Source organism: Myxine glutinosa, chromosome 3, assembly GCF_964187855.1.
Source record: "Myxine glutinosa chromosome 3, kmMyxGlut1.1, whole genome shotgun sequence".
Classification (NCBI taxonomy): domain Eukaryota; kingdom Metazoa; phylum Chordata; class Myxini; order Myxiniformes; family Myxinidae; genus Myxine; species Myxine glutinosa.
The window spans coordinates 22,577,127-22,592,885 of NC_136263.1; the positions used below are offsets into that span (position 1 = coordinate 22,577,127).

General features: G+C 43.0%; 1 protein-coding gene across 4 annotated transcripts in view; it reads right to left on the minus strand.

The window, feature by feature from the left end:
• The window catches only part of LOC137423756 (dihydropyrimidinase-related protein 2), a 72,470-nt gene that overhangs the window by 1,741 nt on the left and 54,970 nt on the right, over window positions 1-15,759 (minus strand). For all 4 annotated transcript variants that reach the window (XM_068111235.2, XM_068111234.2, XM_068111236.2 and 1 more), the window contains exons 11-12: window positions 15,413-15,583; window positions 4,748-4,927 (exon numbers count right to left, since the gene is read on the minus strand). In XM_068111235.2, the coding sequence (XP_067967336.1) occupies window positions 4,748-4,927; window positions 15,413-15,583 (351 nt within the window). The remainder of the gene's footprint in view (window positions 1-4,747; window positions 4,928-15,412; window positions 15,584-15,759) is intronic.

Below are 15,759 nucleotides of genomic sequence, written 5' to 3' on the forward strand. Positions count from 1 at the left end.
TACAATTACAAAGTTTACAACTTTACAACTACAACGTTTACTACAATTACTAAAATTACAATTTACTACAACTACAATTACAAAGTTTACAACTACAACGTTTACTACAATTAGTAAAATTACAATTTACTACAACTACAATTACAAAGTTTACAACTTTACAACTACAACGTTTACTACAATTCCTAAAATTACAATTTACTACAACTACAATTACAAAGTTTACAACTACAACGTTTACTACAATTACTAAAATTACAATTTACTACAACTACAATTACAAAGTTTTCAACTTTACAACTACAAAGTTCACGACAATTACAAAAATTACAATTTACTACAACTTCAATTACAAAGTTTACAACTTTACAACTATGTTTACTACAATTACTAAAATTACAATTTACTACAACTACAATTACAACGTTTACAACTTTACAACTACAACGTTTACTACAATTACTAAAATTACAATTTACTTCAACTACAATTACAAAGTTTATAACTTTACAACTACAAAGTTCACTACAATTACAAAAATTACAATTTACTACAACTTCAATTACAAAGTTTACAACTTTACAACTACAACGTTTACTACAATTATTAAAATTACAATTTACTACAACTACAATTACAAAGTTTACAACTTTACAACTACAACGTTTACTACAATTACGAAAATTACAATTTACTACAACTACAATTACAAAGTTTACAACTTTACAACTACAACGTTTACTACAATTACGAAAATTACAATTTACTACAACTACAATTACAAAGTTTACAACTTTACAACTACAACGTTTACTACAATTACTAAAATTACAATTTACTACAACTACAATTACAAAGTTTACAACTACAACGTTTACTACAATTAGTAAAATTACAATTTACTACAACTACAATTACAAAGTTTACAACTTTACAACTACAACGTTTACTACAATTCCTAAAATTACAATTTACTACAACTACAATTACAAAGTTTACAACTACAACGTTTACTACAATTAGTAAAATTACAATTTACTACAACTACAATTACAAAGTTTTCAACTTTACAACTACAACGTTTACTACAATTACTACAATTATAATTTACTACAACTGCAATTACAAAGTTTACAACTTTACAACTTTTGTAAAGTTGCTTGAAAGTTTTGGAAAGTTTTAAAAGAAGATGGTCAGTTGTAATTTAAGAATGCGAGTCATTAAGCAACTATAACCGACAGAGACCATTTCAACTTGCAGAAGATCATGAAACAAGTATTTTGCGTGAACTGTCAGGCATTGCAGAAGATAAAGGGCAAATACAAAATGGCAGCACTTTGGCAAAATGGAGAAGCACTCAGTTATTAGTCCCCTACCGGTGTACACCGGAGCGGACTATAGGTTTGCACGCCGTCCCTCCGTCTGTCAGTCTGTCAGTCTGTCAGTCTGTCAGTCCGTCACGCAAAGAACAGTTTTCCGGACTTTTTTTTCGAAACTCTTAACGCTGATGATTTCAAACTTGGCACATGGTTTCCTCATGATAAGTTACAGATCAAGTTCGAAATTCACGACGTTTCGATCATTTTTGACAAAGTTATGGCACTTTGAACTTTGGGAATTCTGATAATTCTGAGGATCCTTAACTCAGTGTCATTTAAAGTTTTAATTTCCTTTAAAAAAGATTTTCTCTGCAATAATAGGACCGATTGAGATCAAATTTTCACCGTAGGGGGGACTCGGTCTGTAGAATATTTTAACGGTAAGTATGACGTCACAGGTCACGTGGTTTGGCCGCCATATTGTTTCCCCTTTTTCTCTGCAACGGCTGAACAGATCGAGGCCAAGCTTTGCAGGCAGAATCGCATACCCATGACGAACAAAAAAGTCAGCAAGCATGACGTCATGCATCACATGGTTTCAGAGTTATGACGTTTTAAAGCATGAACCTTTAAAACCGAGCCCCTCCCTCATTTTGATCCAAATCGAGGGGAAACTTCACAGATCTATTCAGCACTAAAATGTCCTTTTGGAATTTGCGATAGGGCACATGGTTTGGCAGATATCGTTAATTAAACGAAAATATTTTTTAAAATGGATATCTCTTGTTTATTCGAGAGTTCTCCTCAAGCCGCACCGCGCGCCCTCAGCCTCGTCTGCGAACGTCAAAAGCGCGACACAGCGCGCGCTTTCGGGGAGGGAATATATACACATCGATCATTGATCGTGAACCAGAAAATATAATAAATTACTGATATTTAGCCACTCGAAAGGTTCTTTATCAACAACTTATTTTGCCGTGCTTCTGCTGACCTGTCTGCAAGGTGTATAAATCGAAGTCCCGAGTGCGAATCACAGATGAGCCCATCCTGAGGTAATTAGCGATTGGGAACGATTCAGAACCTGTGGGTAAATAACCCTTGGTAATTTCCCCAACAGTTTTCCGGACGACAGACTGCCGGTAGGGGACATGTATTGCAGCGCAATACTCAGAATGCTTGTTTAATTTAACATCAGGCCTTCAGGAGGTTTGGTGCTGCTGAAGCAATCTTCTACGTCTCCTTTCTACAGTGTAATAAGACAACGTTGAGTCACAGCTTAATCTCGCTGAGCCTCATACTTACGCAGCAAAATGGCGGCCTCTTCTTCACACTTTCATAGCAATATCGGCGGCCTCTTCTTCACACTTATGAAGGTGGGGGTCGGGGCGGATACTAGATACTCTGGATACTAAATACTAGATACACTAGATACTCTAGCTGCTCATCTTCCTATATAATTAACAACTATATATATATATATATATATATATATATATGTATATATATATATATATATATATATATATATATATATATATATCAAGGGGTGGATCCAGGGGGGGGGGGGGTGCAGGGGGTGCGAATCTGCTGAACTGTTCGACCAGGGAAGAACACAAGGAACTGCAGAAACTTCCAAGAATGCACGAAATGCCGTTTCTGACGATCAATTTTTATAAAATTTATTGGGGGAGGACCCCCAGACCCCCCCTTCACCCCCCCAGCGCTATCGTTTCATGCACCCCCCCCCCCCCGTCTTGAAATTCCTGGATCCGCCCCTGTATATATATTCTAGCAGGAGTACCCGGAGTTGCAGGGGAGGGGGGGGGGGGGTGAGGAAGGGAGTGGAGGGGAGTGGAAGGGGGAGGGGAGGGAGCGGTGAGGAGAGAGGGAGGGTGAAGATATACTACATATACATCTTTGGGGGGGGGGAAAGAGGGCTTTGACAAGCCCCTCCGTTTTGGGGGAGCGGGGCAGATGGGGAGGGGAAGGGAAGGGAAGGAGGAAAAATTTACCCGTGCAAAGAGTGCTTTAACCTCAGTGTTGCCCAGGTAAAAAAGGAAATTGTAATACCCTCTGCCACCATCACCAGATGGCGCTACACGGTACACATTTACGAGTACATAGAGAATTTACACCCCTCTCCAGGTCCCCCATACCCCGAATGAGGCCGCAGCCACATATCCTATGTTACCCCCCCCCCCCCCCCAGACAAAGTTGTATTTGTACCCCGAGTGAAGTATAAAAGCGTTTAAAGCTGGAGTACCTGGCGTTGCTCAAACAAAAAGGAAACATTAACATATTTGAAATGAGGGCAAATATAATGGAAACGCAATTACATCCAAATCAGAATCCATCACAAATGTCAAATCATCATTTTACCTTTTTGTGGAATATATGCTGCTGAATGTGCTGTTCATCACGTTTCCGAGTTAAGTATGATGACGTTCAAGAAGAAGAAGAAGAAGCCGTACCACCAACTTTGCCCGCTTCTGGAATTGTTTTATTATTTGTGTTCAAATGTTTGGTGATTGCTTTGTATTTATTTATGCAAATGTGTACTTGTATATAACTGTCATTAATCAAAAAGACTTTTTTGTATACTGAATCGAGGCTCGTGAAAGAGCTAACATTTACTTCACAAACAAATCAACCAGACAAACAAAATATATAAAAAGAGGGAGCGGAAGACAAGATGGGGAGAGAAGGGGAAGCACACAAACACAACATTTGAGAGCAGGGAGATGTGTGGAAGGGAGAGGGCTTGGGGGGAGGAGGCGTGGGAAGGGGGGGGGGGGGGAGAAGTATAAAACACAAGGTAAGCACTATCGAGCGATTTTTTAAAAAATCCAAAAAAACTAACTTTTTTTTTGGACCTAAAACACTCCCAGACATTCACTGATGAACCTCTGAAAGTTTGACAAAGATCCGTTCAGCCATCTTTGAGAGAGATGGCGACACACAGACAGACCAACGGCTCTCATATAGTGGATGACAATTGAAATATAATTGAAATTCAGCAATGATTGTTTTTAAGACTGATTTTTTTTCTATATCTGTCGATGAACGGTACCCCCAACTTTTAACTTTTTTACCGATAAAAAAAGTGCGGTTAATACACTGGAAAATACGGTAATGTGTGTTCTGTGTTACTGCGGATTATGTAATCGGTGTTGTGTGTCCACTTGCAAGCAGACATATTTTATGTGGACCCACTGTTTAGAGATCTTCTGGGCAGAAGTTCCATGAAAAACGGAGCCAAGCTGATGATCCAGGCAGTTGGGAAAATCTAGCAATTGCCTATAAGTTACTAAGGTTCTTACTTTAGAAGTATATCTATTTCAAAGTTTGATATTAAATTTTAGTGAAGTATAGGGTGTTGTATCATTGGTTCTTGTTACCATGGTTACATGTGAGTGGTGTTCATTCACCTTGCTACGAGCCATGATCCGTTTGTACACATAGTCTGGGAACGGTTTTCGTGGAACGTATCTCCCAGATCCTTGTGTAACGTTCAACTGGTCATCTTCCAGCACGATCTTGCCCTGGCTGATGACAATCAGCGGAGCACCCCGGAATTCCATGCCCTCAAAGATGTTACACTCCACCATCTGTTGTGCACACGCACCACGAGCACCATTCAGCACACCATTGCAGTTATAACGGACATGACCCCTGACCGACATTTTACAGGTTCCTTTCTCATACTAGGGAAAAGTATCAAACATTTCTGGGCAAAACATGTGACCTCAATATAGGATATGGACATATGGTCCACAACTAATTATTTTATTATTCTCAGGAAATGAAATGCATGTCGTTTATAAAATGATGGATCCATTCATGTTCCAATGATGCACAGGCCTAATTAAAGGCCATACTCAGCCAATGATACATGCCTACATGATATTCCACTGCCTGGAATTTTCATATTTGTGCCAATTTTTAAAGAGAATCTGAAATGTCCAAACCTTGTTCTATTAGAATGTTAATATTGTTACATTTGTGGGGGTAGATGGAGGAATCCCATAGTAAAAGTAGGACTGCATCGTTATAGCATGGACCGTGGACACGTAGGAGACAGATCGATGTATTTAAGTAGGGAAACTGCAGCTTAAGATTGTTTATGTGTCTTCACACGAGGGTTGAAGCTGTGTTAACTAGTTAGGGATTATGGTTGGTTATCCCCAGTACGTGATATTCCCTTTGTGATTTTGTCCCTATGTTTTTACAACTACACATGGCCATCCATGCAAAGCCTCCATTAAACCACCACAACCGCCGACAAAACCTGAACATTGCCGACTGGCAAGTAAGCCCCGCCTTAATTAACACTGACGCCAAGCAAAGCCGGCAGGTCACGACCCGAAGTTCATGATTGGGTGAGAAGACCGTGAGTTGATTCAATAGAGCTCGGCCATTGGTCGGTTTGATGTTAGGAGAGAAGGTTCGAGAGGAGTGAGAGGAAGAAGCACGCATCTTGCTCGCACTCTTGGTGTGGGATTTTGGAGAAAAATGGACGTTGGTTGAGGAGCTGCATCTTTTATTTTGTGGGTGCACCCAAGAGGATCACATTTGCTGAGTCGGCAGGATTTTGAGGGGTTTTTCGGGCACTGCTGAGGTTGTGGTGGACTGTGTCCGCGTTGTGCTTCCCCGGACAGCAGAGGGACCCAAAAGAGGAATGCCGTACCTCACGTTTGTGGCGCCGAGGCATGCGACTCTGCGGCAATCTTGCGTGCTTCCTACCTGTGGGGCTTCGAGCTTCAACGACCACCAAGCTCCTAAAAGTCCTCATTGAGGCCAAAGCTGAGTGCCGGCCGTCAAAAAGAAACATTTTATTTTCATTATCTTTTCCCTCTGTGTTGTATTTGTAACTGAATGGAGATATCTCACAGTAGGAAATATTAGATTTACCTCACCTTTCATTTTCATTCCTTGATTTACTTCATTAAATTTGTTGCGTGGCATTTCTCATTAATTGTGTCCGTTTATTCGTTGTGGGTTCGGGAATAAACCTGTGTCCTTCATTCAAGTAAGCACTCCGCTTCCTTCCATTCTGCGTGGGGCAAAACCAACCACCAATTTCGGCTGTTCACCTCGGAATTAAGGACAGTTCCTTAATTCGTTCCAATTGTTGCGGATCTCAACGTCGGCCCCTTTTCCCCTTAAGAAGGGGGGATTAATCCCCTTGTTTGTGACTGACCAACGTGAGTCCTGAAGCTGCCCAGCTCCCTCCAGGGAGGCAGGTGAGCAACCTCGTCCGAGACCGCGGACAAGATGTTAATTGCCGAGCGGATTAGCAGCCGCAGCTCGAACCATTAGCATTTCTATTAGTCCAAGGCTGGTGTTCATCGGCTATGGACAGGCCAATTTGGTCTATAGTGGCACTCAATTGAGCGCATACCTCCACCAGGCTGAATAGTTTACGTATTGTATCCCACTGATAGGCCAGATCTGCATCCAGACCTAAACGAAAATCTAATCGGCTTGTTGTTGTCACCTACCTTACTCATCCACCAATTTCGTTCAAATCCATCCACAACTTTTTGAGATATCATGTTATATATAGTTTTTGGCCCCATCTCTCAATGGTGAAGAATCACTTAAAAACAATAAAATTATCATATCATCAAAATCAAATCATTTCTTCCTTGTAACGAGAAATAAATAAATAAGTACTTAATTCATCGATAATAATGAAGCAACTAATCAATTAATTGATTAATCAAAAAACAAAAAATACAGTTTCTGACAAAGCACTTGCTCACTATTGTGCCGAAATTTTAGCTTCCTAGCTCAAAGGATGGCTGAGATATCGCCCGGTAAACAAACAAACAAACAACAGGAGTGAAAACTTAGTACTCCCTTTCAGCGTGCGTCATTGCCAGACCCCCTTTGGTGCCCGGCAATGACCTCATGCAGTGCCTGGAGATGGCATTGTGAAGGAGCGGTGTGCAAAAGAAATGCCATAGCCACAATTATTGACACTCTAGACTTAATATTTGGTAGCATAGCCCATGAACAAAATAACTGCAGTCAAGCGCTTCCTATAGCCCTGAATGACCTTCCTACACCTCTCTACTGGCAGTTTGGCCCACTCTTCTTGTGCAAACTGCTTCAGTTCTCCCAGATTTGAAGGGTGCCTTCTCCCAACTGCTGTTTTCAGATCTCCCCACAGGTGTTTAATGGGATTTAGATCTGGACTCATTGCTGGTCACTTCAGAACAGTCCAGCGTTTCGTCTTGAACCATTCCTGGGTGCATTTTGAAGTGTGTTTGGGGTCATTGTCATGCTGCAAGACCCATGACCTTCAACGGAGACCCAGCTTTCTGACATTGGGTTGAACATTGCGCTCCAAAAAGCCTTGGTAATCTCCTGATTTCATGATGCCATGCACACATTCAAGGCAACCATTGCCAGAGGCAGCACAGCAACCGCAAAACATCACTGAACCTCCCCCATGTTTGACTGAAGGGAAGGTGTTCTTTTCTTTGAAGGCTTCATTTTGTTTTCTGTAAACATAGAGATGATGTGCGTCACCCAAAGGCTCTAATTTGGTCTCATCTGTCCACAGGACATTCTCCCAGAAGGATTTTGGCTTGATCAGGTGTGTTTTGGCAAACTGCAGTTGGGCTTTCTTATATCTCTCTCTCAGCAGTGAGGTCCTCCCGGGTCTCCTACAATAGAACTCCCTTTCATTGAGTTGGCAATGGATGGTTCGAGTTGAAACTGTCGTACCTTGTGTCTGAAGGTCACCTTGAATCTGTTTGGCAGTTGATCGAGGAGCTTTCTCCACCATTCGAACAATCCTTCTCTGCAATCTTCGATCAAGTTTTCCCTTGCAGCCACATCCAGGGAGATTGGCTACAGTGCCATTGGGCCTTAAACTTCCTGATAATATTGCGTATGGTGAACACAGGAACATCAAGGTCTCTGGAGATTGACTTGTAGCCTTGAGATTATCTATGCTTGGTTACGATCTTGTGTCTGACCTCCTCAGACAATTCTCTGGTTTTCTTTCTTTTCTCCATGCTCATTGCGGCACACACAGTGACACAAAACAGCAGAATGACTCCTTTTCTCTGTTTAAACTGGTTGAATGAATGATTTTTATATTGCATGCACATGCAACTCACCACAGGTGAGTTCAATTCCAAAGTAAAGCAGAATCACCTGCTTGAAATCTAATTATTTCTAACAACTTCTAAAAGGTGCCAATAATACTGTCCGGGCCATTTTAGGATTTCTGTGTGGAATAAGCTAAGATCTAGTAATTTTTTTCAGCTTTTTTTTTGTTTTGTTCCACTGCAAACCAAAGAAATACACATGTGGATACGAAAAGTTTTTTTTTATTTAAACAATTTTCTGGAAGAAATGGTGCATTATTTGAAATAAGTGCAAGGGTGCCATTATTTTTGGCCACAACTGCACAGTGCATTCAGAAAGTATTCAGACCCCTTCACTATTTTTACATTTTGTTATGTTGCAGCCTTATGCTGAAATCGTTTAAATTCATTTTTTCCCTCATCAATCTACACTCAATACCCCATAATGACAAAGAGAAAACAGGATTTTAGAAAGTTTTGCAAATTTATTAAAAATAAAAAACTGAAATATCACATTCGCATAAGTATTCATACCCGTTGCTATGACACTTGAAATTTAGCTCAGGTGCCCCCATTTCTCTTGATCATCTTTGAGATGTTTCTACACCTTGATTGGAGTCCACCTGTGGTAAATTCAATTGATTGAACATGATTTGGAAAGGCACACACCTGTCTATATAAGGTCTCACAGCTGACAATGCATATCAGAGCAAAACCAAGCCATGAGGTCGAAGGAACTGCCTGCAGAGCTCAGAGACAGGATTGTGTCGAGGCACAGATCTGGGGAAGCCTACAAAAAAATTTCTGCTGCATTGAAGGTTCCCAAGAGCACAGTGGCCTCCATATTTCTTAAATGGAAGAAGTTTGGAACAACCTGATTTCTGGTCAGGTCAGTCTTTTGACTGCCACTGGTAACATGTACCCCAGTGCTACCTGCCGCATGGTCGGGCAGTCGGCGACTAAACTGGCTACCCTCACTGGCTCACCAGTGGGGTGGGTGACTGTGACACCCCGCAGGACTAAAAACAATACTTGTCAAAGGGCGGATGAGCTCCCTCTGGGAGCCAACGGCCATCCAGTAAGGAGATGGTGTCTCCAAAAAAACACTCATCCGGTTGGACCGGTTCCTTAGGTAGTAGGTTGTATACAGCAACCGCCCAGGGTAGTACTACCGTCCTGACTTAGGAGCGTTAAAGTGGTGCCCGGAACCATCTTACACTCTCCATGTCATGATTGCTGGTTTTACTTTCTGTCTCACTCAAACTATCGCTACCGGGCTAGCTTCAATCTCTCTTTCTCACAAACAAACATCACACACTTTTTATCATAAACTTTTCTTCTCTTCTATTTTCGGCCTGGCCTCGATGAGGGCTACATAGTCCGTGCCTGGAGCCTCCAACATAAAAGAAAAAAAAAACCAGGACTCTTCCTAGAGCTGGCCGCCCGGCCAAACTGAGCAATCGGGGGAGAAGGGCTTTGGTAAGAGAGGTGACCAAGAACCCGATGGTCACTCTGGCTGAGCTCCAGAGATCCTGTGTGGAGATGGGAGAAACTTCCAGGACAACCATCACTGCAACACTCCACCGATCTGGGCTTTCTGGCAGAGTGGCCAGACGGAAGCCAAACAGTTCAATCTTGGTTTCATCAGACCACAGAATCTTGTTTCTCACAGTCTGAGAGTCCCTTAGGTGCTTTTTTGAAAACTCCAAGCGGGCTTTCATGTGTCTTTCACTGAGGAGAGGCTTCCGTCTGGCCACTCTGCCATAACGCCCAGATCGGCGGAGTGTTGCAGTGATGGTTGTCCTTCTGGAAGTTTCTCCCATCTCGACACAGGATCTCTGGAGCTCAGCCAGAGTGACCATCGGGTTCTTGGTCACCTCTCTTACCAAGGCCGTTCTCCCCCGATTGCTCAGTTTGGCCGGGCTACCAGCTCTAGGAAGAGTCCTGGTTGTTCCAAACTCTTCCATTTAAGAAATATGGAGACCACTGTGCTCTTGGGAACCTTCAATGCAGCAGAAATTTTTTCGTAGGCTTCCCCAGATGTGTGCCTCGACACAATCCTGTCTCTGAGCTCGGCAGGCAGTTCCTTCGACCTCATGGCTTGGTTTTGCTCTGATATGCATTGTCAGCTGTGAGACCTTATATAGACAGGTGTGTGCCTTTCCAAATCATGTCCAATCAATTGAATTTACCACAGGTGGACTCCAATCAAGGTGTATAAACATCTCAAAGATGATCAAGAGAAATGGGGGCACCTGAGCTAAATTTCAAGTGTCATAGCAAAGGCTATGAATACTTATGTGAATGTGATATTTCAGTTTTTTCTTTTCAATAAATTTGCAAAACTTTCTAAAATCCTGTTTTTCTTTGTCATTATGGGGTATTGAGTGTAGATTGGTGAGGGAAAAAATGAATTTAAATGATTTCAGCATAAGGCTGCAACATAACAAAATGTGAAAAAGTGAAGGGGTCTGAATACTTTCTGAATGCACTGTATATATAATATTTATTTACGTATATATATTTATATACATTTAATTTTAAAGCAAAAATATGGCACTGAAGTGTAATTTGTTTCGAAAGCCTTTAATTAGACCTATTGGCCTATGTATATTCCACGTTTCATCCAGTTTCGATCTATAGTCCTTGAGATATGAGTGCCAACACATTTTGGATGGAAGCACAGACGGACGGACGGACTGACCGACGCCAACTTGCATTTTTTTTTTTTGTGCACAGAGTCGAGGCTTGTGAAAGAGCTAACCTTTATCAAACAAACAAATCAAACAAACAAGCAAACAAAGTACAGACTTGGCATTTAATATGGAATTTTTTTTTTTCTTGACTTGGGTTTACTTTCTGAACTCAGTATATCAATCTGGAGAGTTTCTTTTACGCTTCGGTGATTTCTTTGTTCAAAGAACCATGTCACTGATTGTCTGCGCAGCAAGAAGTCAATAACAGGATTATATCACAGGTGGCGTGACAAAATGTACGGACAGGTACATTTGACGATTGGCTTCACAATCGGGTATATAAGGGTTGTTGCGTTCTGTATTAGTGGAAAACAACTGCTGCACGTCTACAAAAGTTATTGCCGCTTCCTCTGGAGATGGTCCGTCAACTCAACAATGCTGTTTCTCATGGAGTGGTGGCTTTACGAAATTCCGGCATGAAACAGCGTGCTATTGTTCAGCAGTATGGCATCACTCAAGGTAAGGTGTCAAAGATCCTGAAACGAAATGCTCAGAGGGGTGTCCCTACTCCAATACCGAGGCCAGGACGTCCCCGCAGAAACACAAGGAGGGATGATCGCCAGCTGCACTGGTTAGTCGGCAATGTTCGTACCAAGTCAGCTAATCGGCTTCGGGCTGAGTGGCAGCAACTGACAAATGTGCCTGTATCCAGAAGGCTAGTCAACCAACGACTGGTTCAAGCAGGCTATCGTACCAAGCGTCCCGTGAGAAAGCCATGCCTGACCAGGCAACACCGCCAGCGCTGATTTCAGTGGGCCAGAGAGCACCGTCAATGGCAGCCAGGACACTGGAATCACGTGATCTTCAGTGACGAGTCTAGATTTCTGGTCTATCGTGAAGATGGCCGCATCCGAATGCGCAGAGAAGTGCATGAAGCCTACAATGAAGATTGTATAGTGCCAAGAGTCCAAGCTGGAGGTGGTGAGGTGACCGTTTGGGCTGCTTTTCATGCAGGTGGCAAAACTGACCTGGTGTTCTGAATGGAAACCTGAACCAGTTCAAGTACAGGGCCATTCTGGAAGAAACCTTGCTTCCATTTGCTCGAGCAGCCTTTCGAGGAAACTTTCTCTTCCAAGATGACAATGCACGGCCTCATCGTGCTCGCATGATCCAACACTTTCTTGCTGACCGTGGTGTAGAGCATATGGAGTGGCCTGCCATGTCCCCGGATATGAATCCGATAGAGATCTTATGGGCAGAATTAACGCGTCAAATCGACAACTTGGACCAGCAGCCCACCTCTGTGCGTGAATTGCAGCAGGCTATTGTCACTGCATGACAAGCGATTCCTGTCCAAACCTTGGCAAATCTCGTGAACAGCATGCCTCAACGTGTACGTGCTCTCCTGAATGCTCGTGGGGGTTACACGAAGTACTGAACTGTAATTTTACTGTCCGTAATCCCAGTCGTAATTTAACTTTTGTTTTTGTTAAAAAAAATTTTGGCTAATGTGCAAAATAAAGAGATACTTCTGGAAAACGTACAGAAGTTTAACACAGTACTGTCCGTGAATTGAGTTCGATATCAGTTTACATCACTTTCAAGGATCAATTTATTTGCTACGAAATGTCAAATGTGGTTTTTATTTCTTTTAAAGGTCACATTAACAAAATCTAGAATAATTTCAACATAATTCCAATGAACTTTTGGTTCTAATTCATCTTGAAAAGTAAGTTCACCCCCACAAAAAAAATATTCCATATTAAATGCCAAGTCTGTGTATAAAAAGGGGAGCGGTCGACAAGATGGGGAGAGAAGGGGAGTAAGCACACAAACACAACATTTGAGAGCAGGGACATCGGGAGATGTTTTTGTTGGGAGAGGGCCTGGGGGGAGGCAGGATAGGTATAAAACGCAAGGACACCAAGGACTTCCAGGAAAGAAGTCAAAAGTCACCTCAAAAAAGTGGATTTGGGGTGAAATAAGCGGGGGTAGAAAAGATCAAGGTTTTGGATTGGGGAAGATAAGAGATGGTGGTGAACAGCCATTTTAAAGACCTGGAGGGAGGAGTGGGATTGAAGAGAGTGAGGGAGTTTGTTCCAGAGGCGGGAGAAAAGAGGAATGAAGGAGTGAAGGTGAGCAGAGAGTCTTGATTTTGGCAGTTTAACCATAAGAGGGTTGCAGGCAGATCTTGTGCGACCTGCAGGAATATTTGGGGGACAGAGCCCAGAGAGAGCTGGGGGAGCAAGGCCGGAGAGGAGTCGGTAGAAGACGGAAAGACCACCAACCTGCCTGCGGTGAGTAAGTGAAAGGCCCTCGGAGATAGCGTCATCGCGGGAGATTCCAATGATTCTGAACGCTTTGGTTTCAACAGCGTGAAGACGACCTAGGTGTGAGGCAGGAGCACCAGCCCAGAGGGGAGAGCAGTACTCCATTGAGCTGCGGATGAAAGCCTTGTATGTGGTGAGGAGCTCAGGTGTGCCAAGGAAGGACTTCGCACGACAGAGGATGCCCAGTCGGCGACTGGCTTTGGAGGCCAGCTAGGAAATGTGGTTTTCCCAGGAAAGATCATGGCAGATAGTGAGACCCAAAAGCTTGAGTGACAGAACTTCTTGGAGAGGCTTATTCAGAAAGTATATGGGAGGGTTGTCCAGTCGGTCTTTTCGGATAGACATCGTAAGAGTGTGAGATTTGTCAGGATTGAAAGACATGTTCCACTTGTTTGCCCAGTCTGTGATTTTGTCCAGGTCTGCAGAGAGTGAGGAGGCTGCAGACTGCCGATCTGAGGGATGAGGAATGGAGCGGCAGAGAGTGGAGTCATCAGCAAAGAGATAGAGAGGATTTTCAAGAGAGTCAGAGAGATCATTGATGAAGACCAGAAAAAGCACAGGGCCCAGAACACTGCCTTGGGGAACTCCAGCCTGAACAGGAAGAGGAGATGAGAGAAATCCATTCAGGGCCACACGTTGACGACGACTAGAGAGGAAGTCCGCCAGCCATGCGTGGAGATTTCCATGGATACCAAAGGAGGAGAGTTTGGTGAGCAGAGCGGGGTGCCAGACCATATCGAAGGCACGTGATATGTCGAGGGAGACAGCTCTAATTTCCTGTTTGGCATTGAGGACCTCCCTCCATTGTTGAGACAGCAGAAGCAGCATGTCCAGAGTAGAGTGACCAGGTCTGAATCCAAATTGATGATCAGAGATCAAGCCATTGGAGAAGAGGAAAGATTTCATATCCGAAGCAATGATGGATTCCATGATTTTGCTGATAATTGGGAGAAGGCTGATTGGTCTGTAGTTGCTAGGATCTGTTTTTGCACCTTTTTGTGCAAAGCGGTGATGTTGGCTGATTTCCAAGCAGATGGCAGTTGACCTTGAGCAAAAGAGAGGGTGAAGAGAACAGAGAGAGGGAGTGAAAGAGCGGAAGAACAGGACTTTAGGACCCGTGGGCTGATGCCGTCAGGTCCAGTTGCAGAATCAGAGTCGAGGGTTGACAGAAACGTTTCCACCTTGTCAGGAGGAAAGGACACGGCGTCCAGGAGCAGCTGGGTACGACTGGGTATGGTGGGTACAGAGAGGGATGGGTTTGGGAGGCATTTATTAGGTTTGGGAGGCATTTCTTTGGGAGGCATTTCTTAATAAAACATAATAAAGAGGAAACGGATGTTGCTGAAATTTGGAACATAACACTTCGATGTACAAAGCATTTACTTGTGAAGATTGCAGCCGATTTCGTCCAATAGAAGCCGAGAAACGAATTTTCAGTCCCATAAAGAGGGAGGGGCGCATATTTGATACTACGCCGAGGCTTCAAACTTTGGCACGCACGCTCATGAGCCTGCACGGTCGAATAAACTTCCAACCCGTCATTTTTGATGGGCTTTTTCTATGATAAAGATAAAACAGACAATAACTAGAACTAGCTCAGTAGAGCGCATACTCCCGCCGTGGGTGGCCGCTGCTGAGCCCTATCTTCCAATGGTAAAAAATCCTTTAAAAAATTCCTGGATCCGGAATAATATCCTGAGCTTCACCAAAAACTAATCAATTCTTCCTTATCCCAAGGGCAATCATCCCACCAACTTTCATCCAAATCCGTTCAGAACTTTTCCAGATATCCTGTTCACAAACACACGAACACACACACGGACGGACACGAGCGAATGCATTACTCCCTGGCGGGAGTAATGTTGGATGTTCGTAAAATCCAGACGATGGCCTCACACAATGACAATTGAGATGCCCCATTGAAGGTAGTCAATTCCGGGGTAGCAGAATCTGTCTTGCTTTACCTGGTTATGGGTTTTTGCAGAAATGGTTTTCACAACGTCTGGGTCCCAGATAACGAGATCGGCATCAGATCCAACAGCAATTCTTCCTTTTCTCGGGTACATGTTGAAGATCTTGGCAGCGTTGGTGCTTGTGACGGCCACAAAGTGATTTTCATCCATCTTCCCAGTCGCCTAATCAAACGAAGGGACAGACCAGGTGGAGATAGCAGAGGAAATAGAAAAGTGTTTTTTTCAGGAATTTCACAGTCACTTCCTTTTATCCTTAATCTGACGTCATGAACATTGAACTACATGCAGATAAAACAATATTTAGTTTGAATAGACAGGACAACACAACACTGTTTGTC